This window comes from Gymnoscopelus microlampas, assembly GCF_963454915.1.
Source record: "Gymnoscopelus microlampas genome assembly, chromosome: 17".
In the NCBI taxonomy this organism is placed as follows: Eukaryota; Metazoa; Chordata; class Actinopteri; order Myctophiformes; family Myctophidae; genus Gymnoscopelus; species Gymnoscopelus microlampas.
The window spans coordinates 6,527,327-6,547,511 of NC_139954.1; the positions used below are offsets into that span (position 1 = coordinate 6,527,327).

Below are 20,185 nucleotides of genomic sequence, written 5' to 3' on the forward strand. Positions count from 1 at the left end.
TTGTGTAATGTTTTAACAAAATAGCCAAAAACAATGCATAGCCAAATATTTTTCCAGGACCCTTGATAAATTCCAGGACCTTTGATTCATTTCAAAACTTTTCCAGTACTGGATTTTTTTTTTTTCAATTTCAAAACATTTCCAGGAATTTCATGACCGTGGGGACCCTGGATAACCCTTCCAATCTTGTAGCTTAATGGCAGTTATCACTACCTACCGGCTAATGTATCCGGTAGGAGACACAAAGTAGAATCTTTGTGTCTCCTACCCCGGGCATCAAATTATTGCGACAAAAAACAAATATATCCATGTATTCAAGGCTTCATGGGGTGTGCAATTGATAGAAAATAAATATTTTTTTGGGTGAACTCCTCCTTTAAGTTTTTCAGGGGGACTCTCTACCCATTCAGCTATGACCACCCCAGACCGAAGGAGGGTCAACTTTTACAAGCTTATGGAAAGCAGTCTTTTTGCAAACACCAAAAATCTGAGAAGTTATCAATTGCACACCCCATGAAGCCTTGAATACATGGATATATTTTGTTTTTTGTCGCAATAATTTGATGCCCGGGGTAGGAGACACAAAGATTCTACTTTGTGTCTCCTACCGGTACATTAGCCCCCCCGGTGGTGCGACTATGTTTTCATTCCCACTAACAATATTTCTACACGGAACACTAACACCACTTCTCCCAGAGAACATGGATCGTTTTGGTTGTAAGCCCACTTGTTTCTATGATGAAACTGCAAGTTAAAATGTGAATATCTTTCTGTGGTTTGAGAGTCCGCCTTGATCAGTGAGGAGACCTGTCGGCATCGCCCATTATGTCAGTCAGCCACCTCCCATACCTATTGTTGTCATACGCTATACCATCCATGGCAGCATGGCATGGCATGCAAAGACATACTCGTCCCAGTTGCAGATAAGGACTGCGTGCACATTCTGCATTATTAGTGTGTGACAGTAGGTGTCACATGGACGGACCACGTCAGAAACGTGGACCTCTACGGCAGTGGTTCTCATCCAGTGGTCCGGGGACCACCAGTGGTCCTTGAGGGGGTTCCAGGTGGTCCCCAGCTAAATGATGGAGAGTTGGTAACCAAATGGACCCTTATTAGATCTTTAACTCTTGAGAGCGTAAAATGAAACCAAATGGTTTCATTTTACGCTGAGAGAGTTAAAGATCTAAAAGATCTAAAGATCTAAAATGAAACCAAATGGACCCTTACGGGTCCATTTGGTTTCATTTTACGCTCTCAAGAGTTAAATTATTGTTAAACATCTGCATTACTTAATTAAACAATTGTTATTTTGATCAACGTTTGCCTGTTATCTCTCCTATGGTACCACCAGCATGGAATTGTGGACAAAATCGTATCCAACAATAACAAAATATTCTAAGTTTGGGGTCTGAGAGGCTAAACCTCATCAAACGGTGGTTCCGCGGCTCAAATGCCGAATAAATAATGGACCTTGATATGAAAAGGGTTGAAAACCACTGCTCTACGGGGACCTATACCACGGGGTCACAGACAAAGTCAGAGAGAGAGGAGGATGAGGCTGGCAGGGCACTGCGTCAGGCCCCCGGAAATAGTGGCGAGCAAACTGACACTGTGGGAGGAGCCAACCCAGGGCAAAGCCAGGAAAGGCAAGAAACGCTTCACCTATACTGCGGCGCGACAGTTTAGCTAACAGCACTGTAGAGCTCAAGACCTTTCTGCTAGACAGGAGAGTGTGGAGGAGGGGAGCGATTCAGGTGTCCCAAGTTGGTGTTGGCTAGACCGCACTCTCGCGTCGCATCATCGCACGTGCATTAGTGCATCTGTCCTGGTCCCTCCAGCCGTCTGCCATGTCACTGCCCTCCACCTGGGTAAAGACGTTGGTGATGTAGAAAAGTAGTGATGCAGAATGCTCTGATTCAGACCGATATGACACGTTTTAAGTGGTTTCATGTTGAAGTCAAATAAGAAATACTATTTTATTTTGAACTGTAATTAGTTCTCTCGACATACATTCATCAATTGTTTTACTGCAAGTGCAAACGTGTGGACGCAGTGTGTTTAAAGTACAGCAGTAACGAGGTAAAATGGGTTAATACACGGCAGACTGTAACACCTGCGAGTCAAATCAGTTTCTTCTGAAATATTCAGATGACTCTACGCTAATAGCTCTGATGACTGACAGTGATGACCCGAAACAGTACCAGTGTAGCGTTGACCGGCTTGTGGAGTGGTGTGACAAAAATAATCTGATTATCAACACTAAGAAAACTGAGGAAATTATATTTGGTCCTGCTCCCGGTGATAAGACACCACCAGTGACAATCCATGGTTCAGCTATTGAACAAGTCCCATCTTACAAATATCTGGGGGTGATGATAGATGCCACCTTATCATGGTCATCTCATATTGATTATATTTGTAAGAGGATACAGCAGCGTATGTACTCCCTACGCCGACTTAGATCGTTTGGTGCTAGCAGTCAGATCTTGTCTCTTTTCTATACGTCTGTTGTTCAAACTGTGATGTTGTACTGTAGCACGGCCTGGTTTAACAGCCTATCAATGGTATATAAGAACAAACTGTATAGCCAAATTAAGATCTGCGCTAAAATAGTTGGTAGGCCAGTCGAGGCTGTGTTACGTTCCTTTAAAGAGGCCCAGATCAATAGTATGCTTAGACTGGCAAAGAGCATCTCCTCTGACCCCTTACATGTTTTAAATGATGAATATCAACTGATGCCCTCCGGGAGGCGGTTTAGAGTCCCTAAATATAAGAAAAACAGGCTAAAGAACTCTTTTGTACATCAGTCTGTTCTGCTTTTAAACCAAAGTCGGTAAACCAAGAGGATTTGTTCTACTGTTCTTGTTTCTGTCTGCTTCTGTGATGTATGTCCTGTAATGTACTTTGTGTAATGTATTGTGTATGTCCTGCCTGTATCTTGAACGGTGACGTCATGGACACAAAGCAAATTTCGGTGAAAGCTGACAATAAAGTTGTATCGTATCGTTGTATCGTATCGTTGTATCGTATCGTATCGTAATGATTATGAAATGACTCCAAAACATGCATTGCCAGCCCGTTACCAAACCACACATGTTTGGTGTGTAGGCATAGATGAGTTAATATAAATATGAATCCAGTGTATATTATAGTTTACAATGTGTATTCTCCCTCATTATATACTGTAAAAATGTCAAACCACAAACATACAGTACTGTAACATCTTTACTTCCTGTTCAAAAGTTAAGTTGTCGTTCTACTGGATGACAAAGAGTTCTGTAACTCTAGCAAAGTCACGTCTGCAAGTCTGTGCGTACGTACGTGCGTGCGTGTGTGCGTGTGTGTGTGTGTGTGTGTGTGTGTGTGTGTGTGTGTGTGTGTTTGTGTCTGTGTGTGTCTACGCACATGACAGTGTGACAGCTGGTTTTGACATAGAGAGTGAGTCATCAGAACAAGCCATTCTGCGTGGTTGCTTATCCAACAGTGCACCAAACTCTCTCTCTGTCTCTCTCTCTCTCTCTCTCTCTCTCTCTCTCTCTCTCTCTCTCGCACAATCACACGCACACACACACACGCACAACAACCTCAATTCACAGTCATATAGAGAGGCATTTCGTTTATTGGCTGCATTCGGTCTCTGTGTGCCTGTGTGTCTCTCTGTCTGTCTGTCTGTCTGCCTCTCTCCCTCTCTCTCTCTCTCTCCCTCTCTCTCTCTCTCTCTCTCTCTCTCTCTCTCTCTCTCTCTCTCTCTCTCTCTCTCTCTCTCTCTCTCTCTCTCTCTCTCTCTCTCTCTCTCTCTCTCTCTCTCTCTCTCTCTCTCTCTCTCTCTCTCTCTCTCTCTCCATCTCTCTCTCTCTCTGTCGTCCGTCCATCTGTTGTTGTTGTTGTTGTTCTTGGGAGACTAATTAAGAGGGAGAGTTAGTGTGCTGTGACTGTCACTTTACCTGAGCAGGGAGGAACAGGTGACACCGGGCGACGGGAGGGAGAGGAACAGGTGCGCTTGTTTTCCTTCACGCACCGCGCCGCAGGAGCAACACATCCTGCCGGCACAAAAACTTCTGCTTATTAGTTCAGGACGGCTGTGCTTCATTCTGCCACGCACGGTGCCGTGTACTCTAATGAGCTTCATCCTCTGGTGTTTGTACGGCGGGAGAGAAGGGCTTTTATTGGATGACGTGTTTCAGTGTTAAGGACCAGTGGTGCAGGGGTTGATTTGATCTTTGGTGGTACGCTATTTTAACACCTACACTACAGGATTTAGCAGGTCACACAATGGAGCATTGATATGCATCCGGGCTCATTCCTATGTTAATTCACGCTGGTGACACTCGGCAGTCGGCAGCTATTTAGAGGTGTGAACTTAACTCTTTAACTGCCAGAGTAATAGTGGGACGCTACGATTTTACTGACCGTTGAAAAATCGTGGAATATTATCCGTGATCGCTGTCCTCATGGAGATCGCCTCATTACACACACCTGAACCCCGACAGGGTGATTAGACCCCGACGTGATAGCGGAGGGGTCGTGGCAGGGTCTAATCACCCTGAAGGGGTTTATTTCTCGATAATGACCCGCTCACCCTGAAGCGGTTTATTTCTCGATAATGACCCGCTCCCCATTGATTATCGCGCTTATTACACGGCTACTTCATAAAACTATTAATACATTGACCCAAAAGTAACAACAAAACAAAGGATTTCATTGCTTATACGGTAATGACAGCATTGCATTGATTTATGCCAGGTGACTGACCTTTTCAAAAACATTCGAGAGCAATGTTTAGCTGTAAATGACATTGTGTGTTTGTTTACATAGCTGCTTTGCTGGATAAGGCACAACATCAAGCGGTCTGTTAGTGAGTTCAGTGGTCATTATTATAAAAAAAAATCACACCCAGTGTGAAGTGGGCGGTGTGTGGTCATCACAACATGACTCACTTTAAAAAAAAGATTAATCACTTTTTTTAAAGTCCATACTGCTATTCATAGGGCTGCACATGTGTCATGTGTTTCGCTAGCCAATCACAGTCCTGAATTTGCAAAGTCAGCCAATCACATTACACTTAGTGGTGATGACACTAGCTGTAATGTGATTGGCTGACTTTGCAAAAGTATCGATTTGCATTAACAATGGAAGGGTTAGGGGTATACAATGCGTTGTAGACTATTGGCCAATCACGGTGCAGGATTGGTCGGTGTCCAAAACTCACTTATAGGGGGCGGCTACACCGCCCCAATAACAGTCCGCTGAATTCAGTGATTGACCAATCGGAATCAAGCATTCAACCAATCCGCGTAATAATATCGCATACAACGGACCGCTCCCGTTTCAGCGATGACATTTGAGAGTATCAGTGTGTTTTAGGACAAAGGCTATTATGAGGCAATGTTTGAGATGATGACCTGTGGAGGTCAGATTGCCTACACCCGCGTAGTGTTTACAGGGGTGTTCTAATACACACTGCTGTAATACACACTTCTGAAGCCTCATTCTGTGAGTGTATTCCATTCTCTGAGCTCTGTGCCCTCTGGGCACTGCTGTTCTCTACCCGCTCGGATTGACTGACCTTGGTTTGACCAGCGCATGGACTGAATTCGAACCCCCCGGATGCTAGAAAGAGGTGAAGGGTCAGCAAAACCCCAAAGCCCCTGAGTTGATAGAGGATGTAGGAGCCCTCAAGGTTACCATAACTAATAAGTTGTATTTGTATTTGATTATATATTTTTTTACTCATTTATCCCGGGGAGGTTCACTTGAGCACGAATGCTCTTTCTCAGCAATGCCCTGCTTCGCAATCTCACACACACACACACACACACACACACACACACACACACACACACACACACACACACACACACACACACACACACACCTGGGAGCTGACCAGTACAACCACAGTCTTCTACTGTTGTACTGGGAGCTGACCAGTACAACCACAGTCTTATACTGTTGGCCACTGAGCAGCTCCACAGGAGCAGTTGGGGGTTTCCATGCCTTGCACAAGGGCACTTCAGCGGTGTTGAGGGAGGGGTGAGTGTTGGTCACTTACTTACTTACCCACCCAGATTTGTTCTGCAAGTCCAGGGAATCAAACCAGGAACAGCCACAAGAGTGTTCCTCTAGTCTAACCTATAGCATGGCACTGCCTAAAAGGGGTTATCCATGTGCTGTGTCGTCATTTGACTTACATTTTAGTTGATAGAGGTTCAGTGTCTTTCTTAACCACTTAAACCCTGTAGTCTCTGGACTTGAGTTACAACTGTACTCGGGCCGCTTCTTCCCCATCTACACCAATCTCTTTGCCAAAAATTGCCGATCTACAAGCTCAAAGCGTGTTGCAATGCGACGCATTTTGAGCTTCTACTCAAAGTAAAGTAAGTGAACGGTACCGTACCTCAAAATTGTGCTTAAAGGCATTGTACGTAACTCTGCCCTGTGTTTACATAACAAAACAATAATTTAAAAAAACCTGCAGACACACATTGCCCTCTCGCTATATTTTTTTGTTTTCACTGTTTGTTTTCGAGCGTTTTTGAGCAACCCAAACAAACCAGAGGGCAGTGTGTTTCTGCAGGTAAACTCCAGTGGCTGATGACTGCTTGTATAGAGGGAAATGATGGGTTAAAAATATAATCATTGCGTTGTGTAAACACAGGGGAAAGTTGCGTACTAAGCCTTTAAGCACAGTACAGTACTTGAGTTTAATGTTCTAAGTTACTTAATTCCCACCACTGTTTCTGGCACACAACCTTTAAGATGACTTTACAAAGCTGCTGTGGGGCAACAGCATTGAAAAAACACACACAGTTTTCTGTGATCATGTTTCATACAGTAACACAATGTTTCATGTTTTCCTGGAATAACGCTGCTCTCTCAGTGAGGTCGTCCACAGTACAAGATCAGGTCTCAACCACTGGCTTCCGTTTGGAGCTCACAACCCGTGGCAATGGGGTTTACAGTGTTTAAGTTGTGTTGTGGTGCAGACGTGGAGACGTGCTGTTGGCGTCACCGTGTGGCAGATGTATGTCTGACTGCACCACGTCAAACACATGTTATATAGTCTCTAATCAAACAGATAACTGTTTTATCACATTCATACAGTGCATCACACTGCATGTTAGAATGACGCAATAAAACGTTACAACGCTTTGAAGCACATTGACGACGCCGTTGTTTTATACGTACGTGTGTGTGTGTGTGTGTGTGTGTGTGTGTGTGTGTGTGTGTGTGTGTGTGTGTGTGCGTGCGTGAGAAATGGTTATTTTATGGTTAAAAATATATTTTTAGAGTTATGCTTATGTAGTGATTCACACAGAGCTGGAATCGAGCCCCGCTCTCCCACTCAGCAACAACCCACCGTGCCAATAGAGCTAAGCTCGATTGGCGGAGCTGTTGTGGCCAGGTCTTGTCTGGGGCACTACACTTACAATTAGGAAACGATTCCGGTTGGGACTAGAATTAGACATTTAGATGTTAGGTTTAGGGGTTGGGGCTGGAGACATGCCTGATTTATACTTAGTTGCATGTTGGTGTTGCACACCGAAAATAGGCAATCTACAAGAGCTCCAAGTGCAGCTTGAAGATCTGCTACTTTCAGCTTCAGGGTTTAGGGTTAAAAATGACCTCAATTTGTTTTCTTCATAAAAGCTGTGTTTTATGTCCTAACGACTATAGTAACACACCGTGTGTGTGTGCGTGTGTGTGTGTGTGCGTGTGTGTGTGTGCGTGCGTGCGTGCGTGCGTGCGTGCGTGCGTGCGTGCGTGCGTGTGTGTGTTTGCAGGCAGACCAGTGATGATCGTGGTGGAGTACATGGAGAACGGTTCTCTGGACTCCTTCCTCAGGGTGAGTTGCGCTTTTTAATCCCAGCTATTAAACCCACTGCCTTCATGTTAGACATGGGGTCTTCAACGTTTTTCATGACAAGGACCCGAGAGAGAGAGATGAAGCAGGGACCCCCACTACAATTTAATTGCATGAAATTGTGTATCATTGTATGACATTGTGTTGCAGATTCATGGACTTGTCTGACAGCACTATCATCAGTGTCGTATTAATAAAAAAGAAGAAATAGTTTGCACATACTCTCTTCTACCCCGGATTTGAACCCGGTTTCCTGCTCATTTTTACAATTGAGCTAATAGAGCCTGCCTGCTTGCTCAGGGGATAAATGTAATCTTGACCATCAAGACAAAATATAACCACCCCAATAAGTTCTACAGAGGTGGATCAAATAATGATTAAAAGACACTTGGTCAAATGCGAAAGCCAGGGGGGGTGGCAATTGAAATCCCATGGAACCCCAAATGACACCCCTGTTTCCCCCCACCCCCCCCCCCCCCTCTCTCCAACTGTTTTTCTACCCAGCAACACGACGGCCACTTCACGGTGATCCAGCTGGTGGGCATGCTGCGTGGCATCGCGTCGGGCATGAAGTACCTGTCGGACATGGGCTACGTGCACAGGGACCTGGCGGCCAGGAACATCCTGGTCAACAGCAACCTGGTGTGCAAGGTGTCCGACTTTGGCCTGTCCAGAGTGCTGGAGGATGACCCCGAGGCCGCATACACTACCACGGTACGAGCCCCCCCCACTGCCAATGCCGGACCACGGGTAGTCTGACCTGGGCTGACCCATTATGTAATATATTATATCTATTAACTCATTGAGTGTCATTAACGTGTTTCAGGTGTTTTTGAAAAAAAAAAACATGATATCATTATCTGAAGATTTAAAGCTCCATCCACTCCTTGTTTAACTTATAACTGGAAAAGGCTGTATCTCGCTTCCTAAGCACTTTTTTTTTACTTTAAAAAAAAAAATAATCAAAATCGTACTGGCCAGAAATAGCCAGAAATAATTTGGGCACTCAATGAGTTAAGACCGGGAACGCATCTGTGTAATTTTTTTTATTTCTTTGGCTATTAAAAAATAGTGAAAATGTGTGCAAATCTTTCAACATTTATATTATTTTTAAAGCGAACATTTGTAAAATATTTTGTTCCAGGGACCCCCAGAAGCAAAGATCTGAGTTACAAATGTTCGCATAAAAAATGAATTTATTCAAAGATTTGCACAAAAGGTTCAAGATTTTTCCAAAATAGCAGATCTACAAGCTCATAGCGCGGCACTCAGTGCCACGCTATGAGCTTGTATATCTGCTATTTTTGAATAGCCCAAACTGTAAAAAAAAATGGTTATAGCTCAAATTTAAAATGACACAGATGCGTTCCCGGATTGAATGAGTTTATCGAATAATCAAGAAGCGCGTGTTTTTTGGATGATTGCTATCGGATGGAAGGGGAGCGAGGCTGGGTCTTCACTCAGTAGAACCCAATCACAAGCCCCGAAAACATACCCCGCTTTATCATCAATTTTGAATGGGACCACAATTCACAAAAAGGCATATCAGGTGATAAGAATCGGCCTCATGCGTTGACGGAAGCATGACCTCAGTTCGGGGCTCTCCCCAGGCTGGCAGAGGGAAAGTAGCGCCCGGGATTACAGCTTAGGCAATTGGCACTGGGTGAAAGTAAAAAACATATCATGATGTGGGAAGAAGACTTGAAACTAGCGATTGAAAACATAAAGTCTTTATGAAAAAGTTTACCGCGGTAATAAAGTTGCGTCAAGTCACCATTGACTCCAATGGAATGAATATTCTTTTGCGGACGGAGTAGGGGAATCAGTGGCACCTTCTAGGCCATTAATGAGAGCTTCAGCGCTTTCATGACTTCCGTATTGGCCGCCTTTCCAAGAGCGAACGCTTGCCGCCTAGGGTTCTATCATTATTTTTTAATGTGTATTACCATAATAAAGCGTACAGCACCTTTAATGGCGTGAGCCAGCCGGCAGGCAGGCAGGCAGGACATAGCTGTTCATTCTGCCTGACGTTTGTAAAAAGCGCTGTTTTGCTTTGAAAGGCTAGTTTGAAAATAAATCACCCTGTTGCTGTTGTTGTTGTTGGGTGGGGTGTGGGTGGTGGTGGGGTGGGGTGCGGGTGCTGGAGGGGATGGAAAAAACCTTTGACTGGAATGTCATTCATTTATGTTTCATGAGGGGATGATGTATTCATGCCGGCCTGTTGCAAAATGCTCACAAGGTGTTGTTCTGAGGCCAGTGGTGTTTAATTTAATTCACCAGCGCTTCTCAGAACACACAAATAAAGTGCACGTAGCCGTAGTGCTGACGGTTAACATTGTGTAACCCCTTTGCAGCCCTATTTTGGGCATGTCTTTCTAAAAGAATGTCAAACATTTTCCAAAAACTTAAGGAATTTCTAAAATATAAAGAACAAAACAAAAACGAATATAGCCAATCCACAAGCTCACAATGTGTCATGGTTCGAGTCGTGCGACATGTTCTGAGCTTGTAGATTGGCTATTTTTGGCTAAATCTTTGAATATATAGTTTTTTAACATGAAAATGTTTTACTCAAGTATTTGCTTCTGGGCAGTGTTGTGTTCTAGTTTTTTTTCGGAAAGTATACGCTACGATAAGATGCGCGGGGTCGTGGGTATACGCTCTCGCGTTTTCAATGGATGAAACAGTTTTTGAAGGTATACGGTAGCGAAGAAAAAAAATCTCAAGGTATACGCCGTACACAGCATCTGACGGTAGAACACACCACTGCTTCTGGGGGTTCCTGGCACAACATATTTGAGATGTCAGATGGGAGTCCGTGGCCAAATGAATATCAATTTGACATGAAAAAGTTTGAGAAACACAGTTTAGTGATGGTACCATCAGCCTCCATTGACTGGCTGATGTGAGGTCAGCCTCTCCATTGGCTGGCTGATGTGAGGTCAGCCTCTCCATTGGCTGGCTGATGTGAGGTCAGCCTCTCCATTGGCTGGCTGATGTGGGGTCAGCCTGTCCATTGGCTGGCTGATGTGGGGTCAGCCTCTCCATTGGCTGGCTGATTGTGGGGTCAGCCACCATTCGCTGCCTGTTGTGGGGTCAGCCTCCCCATTGGCAAACTTTTTTCATAGATTTCATAGATAGCTTCATAGACTTGTTTGACAATACATTATCTTTTCAGAAATTTGACCAGTTAAACCCTCAATACCGTGTGTGTGTGTGTGTGTGTGTGTGTGTGTGTGTGTGTGTGTGTGTGTGTGTGTGTGTGTGTGTGTGTGTGTGTGTGTGTGTGTGTGTGTGTGTGTGTGTGTGTGTGTGTGTGTGTCTGTGCGCGCGCGCAAACAGGGGGGTAAGATCCCCATCAGATGGACCGCTCCGGAGGCCATCGCCTACAGGAAGTTCTCGTCAGCCAGTGACGCGTGGAGCTACGGCATTGTCATGTGGGAAGTGATGTCATACGGCGAGCGGCCGTACTGGGAGATGTCCAATCAGGACGTGAGTAGCTACCGCACGCGCTCAATGAACAGATGGATACCTTTATTGATCCCGTGGGGGAAATACAGACGCCAGAGACAGCACGGCAGTAAAAAAGTTACAGATACAGCGCATAAAAGTGTAGTAGGTACAGAAGAGAAACAATCATTCCGCCTGATGATTGAATGAGTATTTTACTTTTGGTACTTTGAGGCTATTTTGATGTCAATACTTTTGTACTTTTATTCAAGTACATTTTGAATATTGGACTTTAATTGGACTGTCTGGCTCATACATGGGCAACTGGCGGCCCACCTTCACTTAATGCGGTCCGCAGGTTAATATCGGATTACTGATATATTTTTTATTTCAACTGTTACAATTCCAAACATGCAAACATGACTTTAATTCCTTCAGTCTATATTAGTAGCTTAATGACTAGTATTACAATTCTATTGTCTTTTTTATGTCCAATGTATTTGTATTTAAGTTCATAAAGTTAACATCAGTATAACAAAATGCATTTGAAGTTAAATAAAAAATGTTACTTTTCAAGATTCCAATAAAAAATAGCACAAATAAATCGGCAAAAATAGCAGATCTACAAGCTCAAAACACGTCGCACTGCGACACGTTTTGAGCTTGTAGATCTGCTATTTTTGCTACTTTTGTGTGACAAAAGTTAATATACGGAGAGACAGTATATGCAATGTTGCCCTCTGGAGTGAGTGTGGAAATATAGTGGCCCTCTCCATCATCAAAGTTGCCCACCTCTGGTCTGGCTACATTAGACTTGGGTCTATCCTATATTAAAATTGCCTAATGGGTGGACAATGGACTGTGGACTGTCTGCCAGGGGTCCTGCCATGTCAATAGTCACACCACGTGCCATGTGTGGCCCCCAGGGGCCAGGTTAGGGCCCCCCCGGGGGCCAAAGGCACACAAGAGAATAGTCACACCAAAAAACCTACATTTCACACATATGGGGCGTTACAGTAGTGTCACATCAGTGTTTAACACTTCAAATGACCATAACTCGGTGACCATTGCTCTGATCAGCGCGATACAGGACTGGATTTTCAGGCCGTGTAGTGGCGTGACAATCCAGTGTGGTTAACATGCAGTATAGAGACTTGAGAGACATTTCTAAACTGATCACACATCATCCTCAAGGGGGCAGCTTAGCGGCCTTAATGGTGCATGTAATAATAGCCATAAATCCTGCACACAAATTAGCGCTCGTTCGTCTGGCTCATACTGACTTTTATGCAACGATACATTCTGGTCCTGACAGCCCATAGGGGAATACACATTTTACATTACGATGGTTTATGGGAACGAAGTGATGATCGTACTGTAGCCCTTTCCTACTAATGGCATAAATAAACAACATTTTTATGATTATGATATCGTTGCGGTCGGGCGGAAACCTTGTATCTGCAAAAACCTGTTTTCCGATGGATCCAATATAGGCATTTTATAGTCACAAGCTCTTTTTATTTATTTATTTTTTGCTTTTTACACCCCTTTTCTCCCCAATTTAGTTATGCCAATTAGTTCCTCCCCACACACATTTGTGAGTTGGCACTGCTGTTGTATCCTGCTGACTCACCTGCTAGTGAGGAGCCCCCACCGGGAGGACATAGAGCCTACGTCCTACTCCTCCCGGCCAACACTCCCTGCTGACAGGTGCCGCCCCCAGCCCGTAGGAGTACGTGCAGTGAAAGTGATATCACCCGCTTCCCTCCCCCGAACACGGGCCAATTGTGTTCGTATAGACGCTCGACCAAGCTGGATGCACCACGGTGGATTCGAACCCACAACCTCCGCGGTGGAGGGCAGGCACTTTACCTGAGTACAAGTTCTTGTTAATACTGTTACTTGGTTCAATATTTTTTTTTAAATAAACGTAGCCAACTTAACCTTTCAACCCGGAGTCCCTATTTTGTGCGTGACATTGTAGCTTTCAAAAAGTTTCATGAATAGCAAAAATTCACAACACATTGAACCGGGTGTAAAGATGGACGGAGTCCTCTTTAAATCATATGAACGTGTTTATTCACAACAAGGTTGGTGATACAAAATAGCATACGTCTCTGTCTCTGCGTCTGTTTAGTGTTTACATGTAATAGCCAAGGCTCACTTCCTGTCGGCTTGGCGCCTTGCATTTACCGTAATGCCTGCTCTGGGCCGCTGGGCGCATTTGCTGCCGTATATGACACCCGGAATCTTCCATTTCCCAAACGGCCGCTCTACCACCTGAGCCACTGCCGCCCCAAACTGTAGAATCTTCTATTTTCTCCCTCGTGGCCCACCATCGGTCCCCTGCCCACAGGTTGAGAACCACTGAAATAGGGCATTTAATTTATGAAAAAGCATAAAAAACATGAAATGTTTGAAATGAGACATGAAACAAAGTGTCTGCCTGACATCGCCGATGTGTTTGCTGCGGTTCCGTGCGGCGAGAGGGAAATACATAAGAGAAATGGAAGACGTGCGTACGGGCACAAAAACACGGTACTTTGTCCTATGAAGGGGCAGCGGCCCAGGGCACTGAATTGGCATTTTGAAAAGTCCAATTGTGTTTGGTGGATGGTGAAATGGAAACCAAGAAAATGAGAGATGCACAGAGAATGACTGAGAAGGAATAAAGGGGTTGAGGTGAGGAGAGAGATAAAAGCATAAAGGAGAGGGAGGGAGGGAGAGAGAGAGAGAGAGACCTTTGCAGTGCAGTGCAGTCAGAGGTTGGCTGATCCCAGGTCTGCGGTCAGGGGATTGGAACGATGGCTGGAAGGAAGACATTCATCCCTCTCCTCACTGAGTGTGAAAACCCCTCCTTAATCCCCTCATCCCTCTCACACACACTCACCCACACACACACACACACACACTCACACACACACAAACACACACACAAAGTCTCAGGGTTTGGCGGGGGGATTTTGTGCTTTTTCGGAATTGCTTAGAAGTGCTTTTCCACGGCGTAAGCCTGGGCCAAGCCACAGTGTGCTGCCTCCACAACTCTCACACACACACCCGCTCGCGCAGGCACACGCGCACAGGCACGAACACACTTACGCGCGTACACGTTTGTATTACTATAATAGTGAGGGCATAACATTCAGGGCGATGATTTTACAAATACCATTTTTTACACTTGTTGCCATTTTTAGCCCTAAACCTACAGCTGAAAATAGCAGATCTACACGCTCCCGACGCGTCACAGCCTGAAGCGCTGTGTCGTCTATTTCTCAAATTCTTCTATACTTGTAGGGACAGTAAGGCCCTCACAAGTATAGTAATACAAGTACACACACTCACACGCACACACACACACACACGCGCACACACACGCGTGCGCACACGTGCACAGCTCTCCGCGTTCCCACACTCCTCTTACGTATGGCACGCGGATATACAGAGGTGTGCCGAACGTTAAGACTTCAAATCATGGGCTGGCTTTGAGCTCCTATAGCATGGATTGATGTACAGGCCTGTTAGACTTCTATAGCATGGCTTCATGTAGTGTAGGCCTGTTGTACGCCAGCTGGTTGCCTTTCTGGGAGCTTATTGGCTCACAGACTGACCTCGGGCGAGAGTAACACGTGTAGCAGAGGAGAGAGAGAGTGAAGCCAAGCGTTGATGTAGGGTGGAAACCTTGTATGTCCAAAATGGTTACTTTTTCAGGAAATTAAAAAAGAATGTGTTCCGATGGATCCAATATAGTTATCATTTTGTCACAATATCTTGTTAATACTTTTCATTGGTTGAATATTTATGAAACCCAAACTTAACCACTTTCACTTTTCACAGCAAAGAATACACTTCACTTAATTCTTTTCTTAAATAGCGGTGCGTTGTGAGCCTATAGATCGTCAATTTTTGTTACTTAATGTGCGTCGCTTGTATGTGTTTGGGCGCCAGAAATATTTATTGTAATTGTAGATTAACTCAAGGCCTTGTTTCTTTGCCTTTGTTTGAGATACAATGGATACAAATTACTTTCATTGTGCTTGGTTTATCCCACCTGGTTAAAAGGCAGGCCGCATGCTACAGGTGTAGGGGGTCAGTTTGGCTTGGGGCTTGGAGGTGACAACACCAGGGAAGAGCTGCCAGGGTCCTAGATAGAAAGGGCATTGCCTGTGTTCGTTCAGTTTCTTGTAGTATGACGAAGTAGGACATTAATTTACGAGCACAATAGGCTCTATTCACAGCAGCCATATTATGAAGACATTCACAGGTGTTACCAATGATACTAATGAAGGCTCTGTTCCATTTAGTCTAGCACAGTGGTTTCCACGACCCCCTTAACTCTGAGAGTGTACAAATGGAACCAAATGGACACACCTGTAAGGGGCCATTTGGAAGCCCATGAGGGTCCCTGGACCCCAACTGTGGACACACTGGTGTTTCCAGTGGGCCAACATGCACAATATTATTAGCACCCTGACTCTGTTTGACCAGAATGGAACAGAGCCTTCATTAGTATCATTGGTAACACCTGTCAGCAGGGAGTGTTGGGCGGGAGGAGTAGGGCAAAGGCTCTACGTCCTCCCGGTGGGTGCTCCTCACTGGCAGGTGAGTCGGTAGGATACAACAGCAGTGACACCCCAGAGATGTGTGTGAGAAGGAATTCATTGGAATAACGACTAAATTGGGGAGAAAAAGGGGGTAAAAATAATTGGCTACTCTAAAAAACTAACAAAAAAATGGAGATGCGAGGTTTCTGCACAACAGCGATGAACGTCTCCCACTTGAGAGAACAAACAAACGTTTATCCTTGCTGGAAATGGGAGATGTTGAGGCTTAGGGGGTCTCAGACACGGATGCTGCTCATGCCAGCACAGCAGGACTTAAACCCACCTCACATCAGACAGGAATACAATATATCGCCCTACCGGAGAGATAGAAACCTTGTATCTTGTATTCAACGTTTTATGTTTTTTAATGCTCTAATTCGTCATTCGTGCAAAAGTAGCAATTTAAAAATATTATACATATAAATATTGAACCAATGAAAAGTATTAACAAGAGCTGGTAACTACATTGGATCCATTGAAACACAGATTGTTTTGGACATGCCAAGTTACAGTAAAGATAGACGGTGCATGTTCAGATTAAATGGTATTTCAAAAAAGATGTAAATAATATGTAAGTAAAATATTTTTGGGGAGGAAATACTGTATGTGAGAGAAAATCTGTTTTGTGTGCAAATGCAAATCTAGTTTAGTTTATACCAAAATAATTAGGTGTATTTTAACCACTCTATTCTAACCCCTATTTTATACTTTGCTGTAGTTCCATAGAAAAATCGCAACGATAACGATTGTGTAAATACATCACAATTTCTGAACATAAAAAAATTATATACATTTTAGAATGTTTTTTATCTATAACAATGTGCCCAAAATAGGGATGGCATGTAGAAAGTGGTTAGGAAATTGTGAATGCACACTTCTTTGACTTGCGAACCTGTGATCCTAGTTTACTGATGCCCTACACTACAGTGTCTCTCTGCATTCTATGTATGTAATTACCATGCTTATTGTCTGTCTGTCTGTCTGTCTGTCTGTCCGTCCGTCTGTGCAGGTGATTCTGTCCATAGAGGAGGGCTACCGGCTGCCTGCCCCCATGGGCTGCCCCGTGGCTCTGCACCAGCTCATGCTGCACTGCTGGCAGAAGGAGAGGAGCCACCGGCCCAAGTTCACCGACGTGGTGTCCTTCCTGGACAAGGTGATCCGCAACCCCAGCACCCTGCTGCCATTGGTGGAGGACATCCACAGGTAAACACATACAAACCCCCAGCACTCTGCTGCCATTGGTGGACGACATCCACAGGTAAACACATACAAACCCCCAGCACTCTGTTCCCATTGGTGGAGGACATCCACAGGTAAACACATACAAACCCCCAGCACTCTGCTTCCATTGGTGGAGGACATCCACAGGTAAACACATACAAACCCCCAGCACTCTGCTGCCATTGGTGGAGGACATCCACAGGTAAACATACACACACACAAAATAGAAACCTAAAGAAATCCGACTACGTGTTTATATGACAAGTTCATCTCTTTTATTGGACCATGATGACTGTATTGTAACTGTGCTCATACAGTACAGTAATAACTGGCAGTTCTAGATTGGGTAGAGTAGATTGGAATGGATTGCATAGAAGTCCAGTGCCAGCAATCTATTTCATCCTTGGCAATGATCCTTGGGGTATAATTGTTATAGATCCAGATGCAATTTGTATATAAAAAAAAGGATACATTTAAGTGTTAAACTGTATTTCTGTTGACATCAACTGATCATTTACACTCTATATACTCTATATCATTGACCGGGGACTCCCGGTGCCCTTTACTTGGTCCCCTTCTTTTTTACCTCTACACCAAATTCATTTTGCATTAATTTAAACTGCGATTATGACGAGGCCATGAAGTGACGTGTGTGTGTGTGTGTGTGTGTGTGTGTGTGTGTGTGTGTGTGTGTGTGTGTGTGTGTGTGTGTGCGCCGTCCAGTCTACCAGAGTCTCCGGGAGAGGTGATGGATTATCCCATGTTCATCTCCATTGACGACTGGCTGGACTCCATCAAGATGAGTCAGTACAAGAACAACTTCATGGCAGCGGGCTGCGACTCCCTGGACTCCGTGGCCAGGATGAGTATTGAGTGAGTGTACAACACACATCGTCAGTGAGAAATGACATTTCTTTAGTGTTTCGCCCAAGTGGAAGTTTGAGGTTAGGTTTAAGCGTAGTGAGGTTAAGGTTTGGTTTTAGTGTTAGGTTAGGGTTAAAAGAGTCAATGGTTCTGCTCTGTTGCACTGGCCTATCATCCAGAGGTCATCGCCATGCTGGCTTGTGGTGGACATTTTTCTCAAAATTCTATCTTTGCCATGGACTTAAAAATGAGTGGGAAATTATATTACCAGAAACACACAAACCTTGTGCACAAATGGAACCAAATGGACCCATAGGGTCCATTTGGTTCCATTTGTGCACTCTCTGAGTTATGGGGGTCCTTGAAAATAAAAAGTTAGAGAACCACTGTACCAGTGGACTCCTATGTGTCATACATAGTGTCATAGTAAATAAGTGACATGCATATTCTGAGGAAAACCTGGAGACTGAGACATTCAGTAATTTAGTTCTATGATCAAAATAATGTAGATAAAAAAACATCTAAACTTTGCCACAGACAAGGCCAAGTCTAGCCACGGACCCATTTGTCCATGTACATTGATGACCCCTCAGTGACTCCTATAAAAACGTTCAACTTCAAAAGATGTACTTTTCTTCTTTGGCCACCAGATGGCATCCTCAGAACTTAGAAATAGGAAAATACTGTGGGCCATCTGGTGGTTAAAAGCAAGAGATAAAAGACTGTAAGATGTATACACATAGTATTCAAATACCAAGCACAAAATGTTATGAGATGGGGGTCCGCAGACAAATTCATATTAATGTGGGGGTCCTTGATATGAAAATGTTTCATAAACCACTGGTTTAAACAACTACGCTTTAGGAACAAGGCAAAAAAAACAAAAAAAACACTCAAGGCCTGTCTAATAATTGCATGACAAATGTGCTAAAATAGCCGATCCAAAAACTCACAACCTTTCATGTTTCTTAGGCTTTCACAATCCAAAATGATGTTGTCTTTGTTAATAAGACCTCTTTAACATACTGTAGGAAAGATTCAATTACACATTATTCAAAGGTGTGTGTGTGTGTGTGTGTGTGTGTGTGTGTGTGTGTGTGTGTGTGTGTGTGTGTGTGTGTGTGTGTGTGTGTGTGTGTGTGTGTGTGTGTGTGCGTGTGTGTGTGTGTGTGTGTGTGTGTGTGTGTGTGTGCGTGTTTATGTCCGTGTGTGCGTGTGTGTGTGTGTGCGTGTTTATGTCCGTGTGTCCGTGTGTGTGTCCGTGCGTGCGTGTGCGTGTGTTTTTGTCTGTGTGTGTGTGTGTGTGTATGTGCGTGCGTGTGAGCATGTGTCCCTGCCTGCGTGTGTGTTTATGTCCATGTGTGTGCGTGTGTTTATGTCCGTGCGTGTGTGTGTCTATGTCCATGTGTGTGGTGTGTGCGTGTGCGTGTGTTTATGTCCGTGCGTGTGTGTGCGGTTCCCCTCTCGCCCTAGAGATGTCAGGCGCATGGGGGTGGACCTGATCGGCCATCAGAGGCGGATCGTCAGCAGCATCCAGACGCTGCGCCTCCAGCTGCTCCAGGAGCAGGAGAAAGGCTTCCATGTATGAGACCGCCCCCGCATCCCATCATGCACTGGGACGCATGGACAGACGGACTGGACGGGAGCGAAGTCTAGACGGATGGACAGACGGACAGACAGTCACAGCCTGTGCCTCAGTCACCCCCCCCCCCCCCAACCCCCCCCTTCCCCCAAAACCCACACACGGACACACACACACATGGACACACACACGGACACACACACACACACACACACACACACACACACACACACACACACACACACACACACACACACACACACACACACACACACACACACACACACACACACAGAGAGAGGCCGCCTCAAGGACTGTCTAGAAGCCGATTGGATATTGGGACTATAGCTATAGCGAGCCGCCTTCCCGTCCAATAGCAAAGGAGACTGTTTTATATGCCCCCCCCCAATAGGAGCCCCCTCCCCCCGCCCCCCAACCTCCCCCCCCTCCCTCCCTTCCACTTCCGCCAGATGACGGCAGAGACAGACAAACTCTCAGAGACTGGCCCCGTCCCCCAACACCCTCACTCAAGGGGAATGTATTTTTGCCTTGTTGCAGCACCAGTAACTTCCTGTGTGGAGCGGCGAAATATTAACGTAA

General features: G+C 44.9%; 1 protein-coding gene across 1 annotated transcript in view; it reads left to right on the forward strand.

The window, feature by feature from the left end:
• The window catches only part of LOC311064133 (ephrin type-A receptor 6-like), a gene marked incomplete at both ends in the record, with an annotated part of 409,840 nt that extends 390,249 nt beyond the window's left edge, over positions 1–19,591 (forward strand). The window contains 6 exons of the mRNA XM_084083900.1: positions 7,788–7,849; positions 8,372–8,581; positions 11,210–11,359; positions 16,928–17,121; positions 17,863–18,012; positions 19,477–19,591. Of these exons, the coding sequence (XP_083940026.1) occupies positions 7,788–7,849; positions 8,372–8,581; positions 11,210–11,359; positions 16,928–17,121; positions 17,863–18,012; positions 19,477–19,591 (881 nt within the window). The remainder of the gene's footprint in view (positions 1–7,787; positions 7,850–8,371; positions 8,582–11,209; positions 11,360–16,927; positions 17,122–17,862; positions 18,013–19,476) is intronic.
• Between the last annotated feature and the right edge of the window lie 594 nt (positions 19,592–20,185).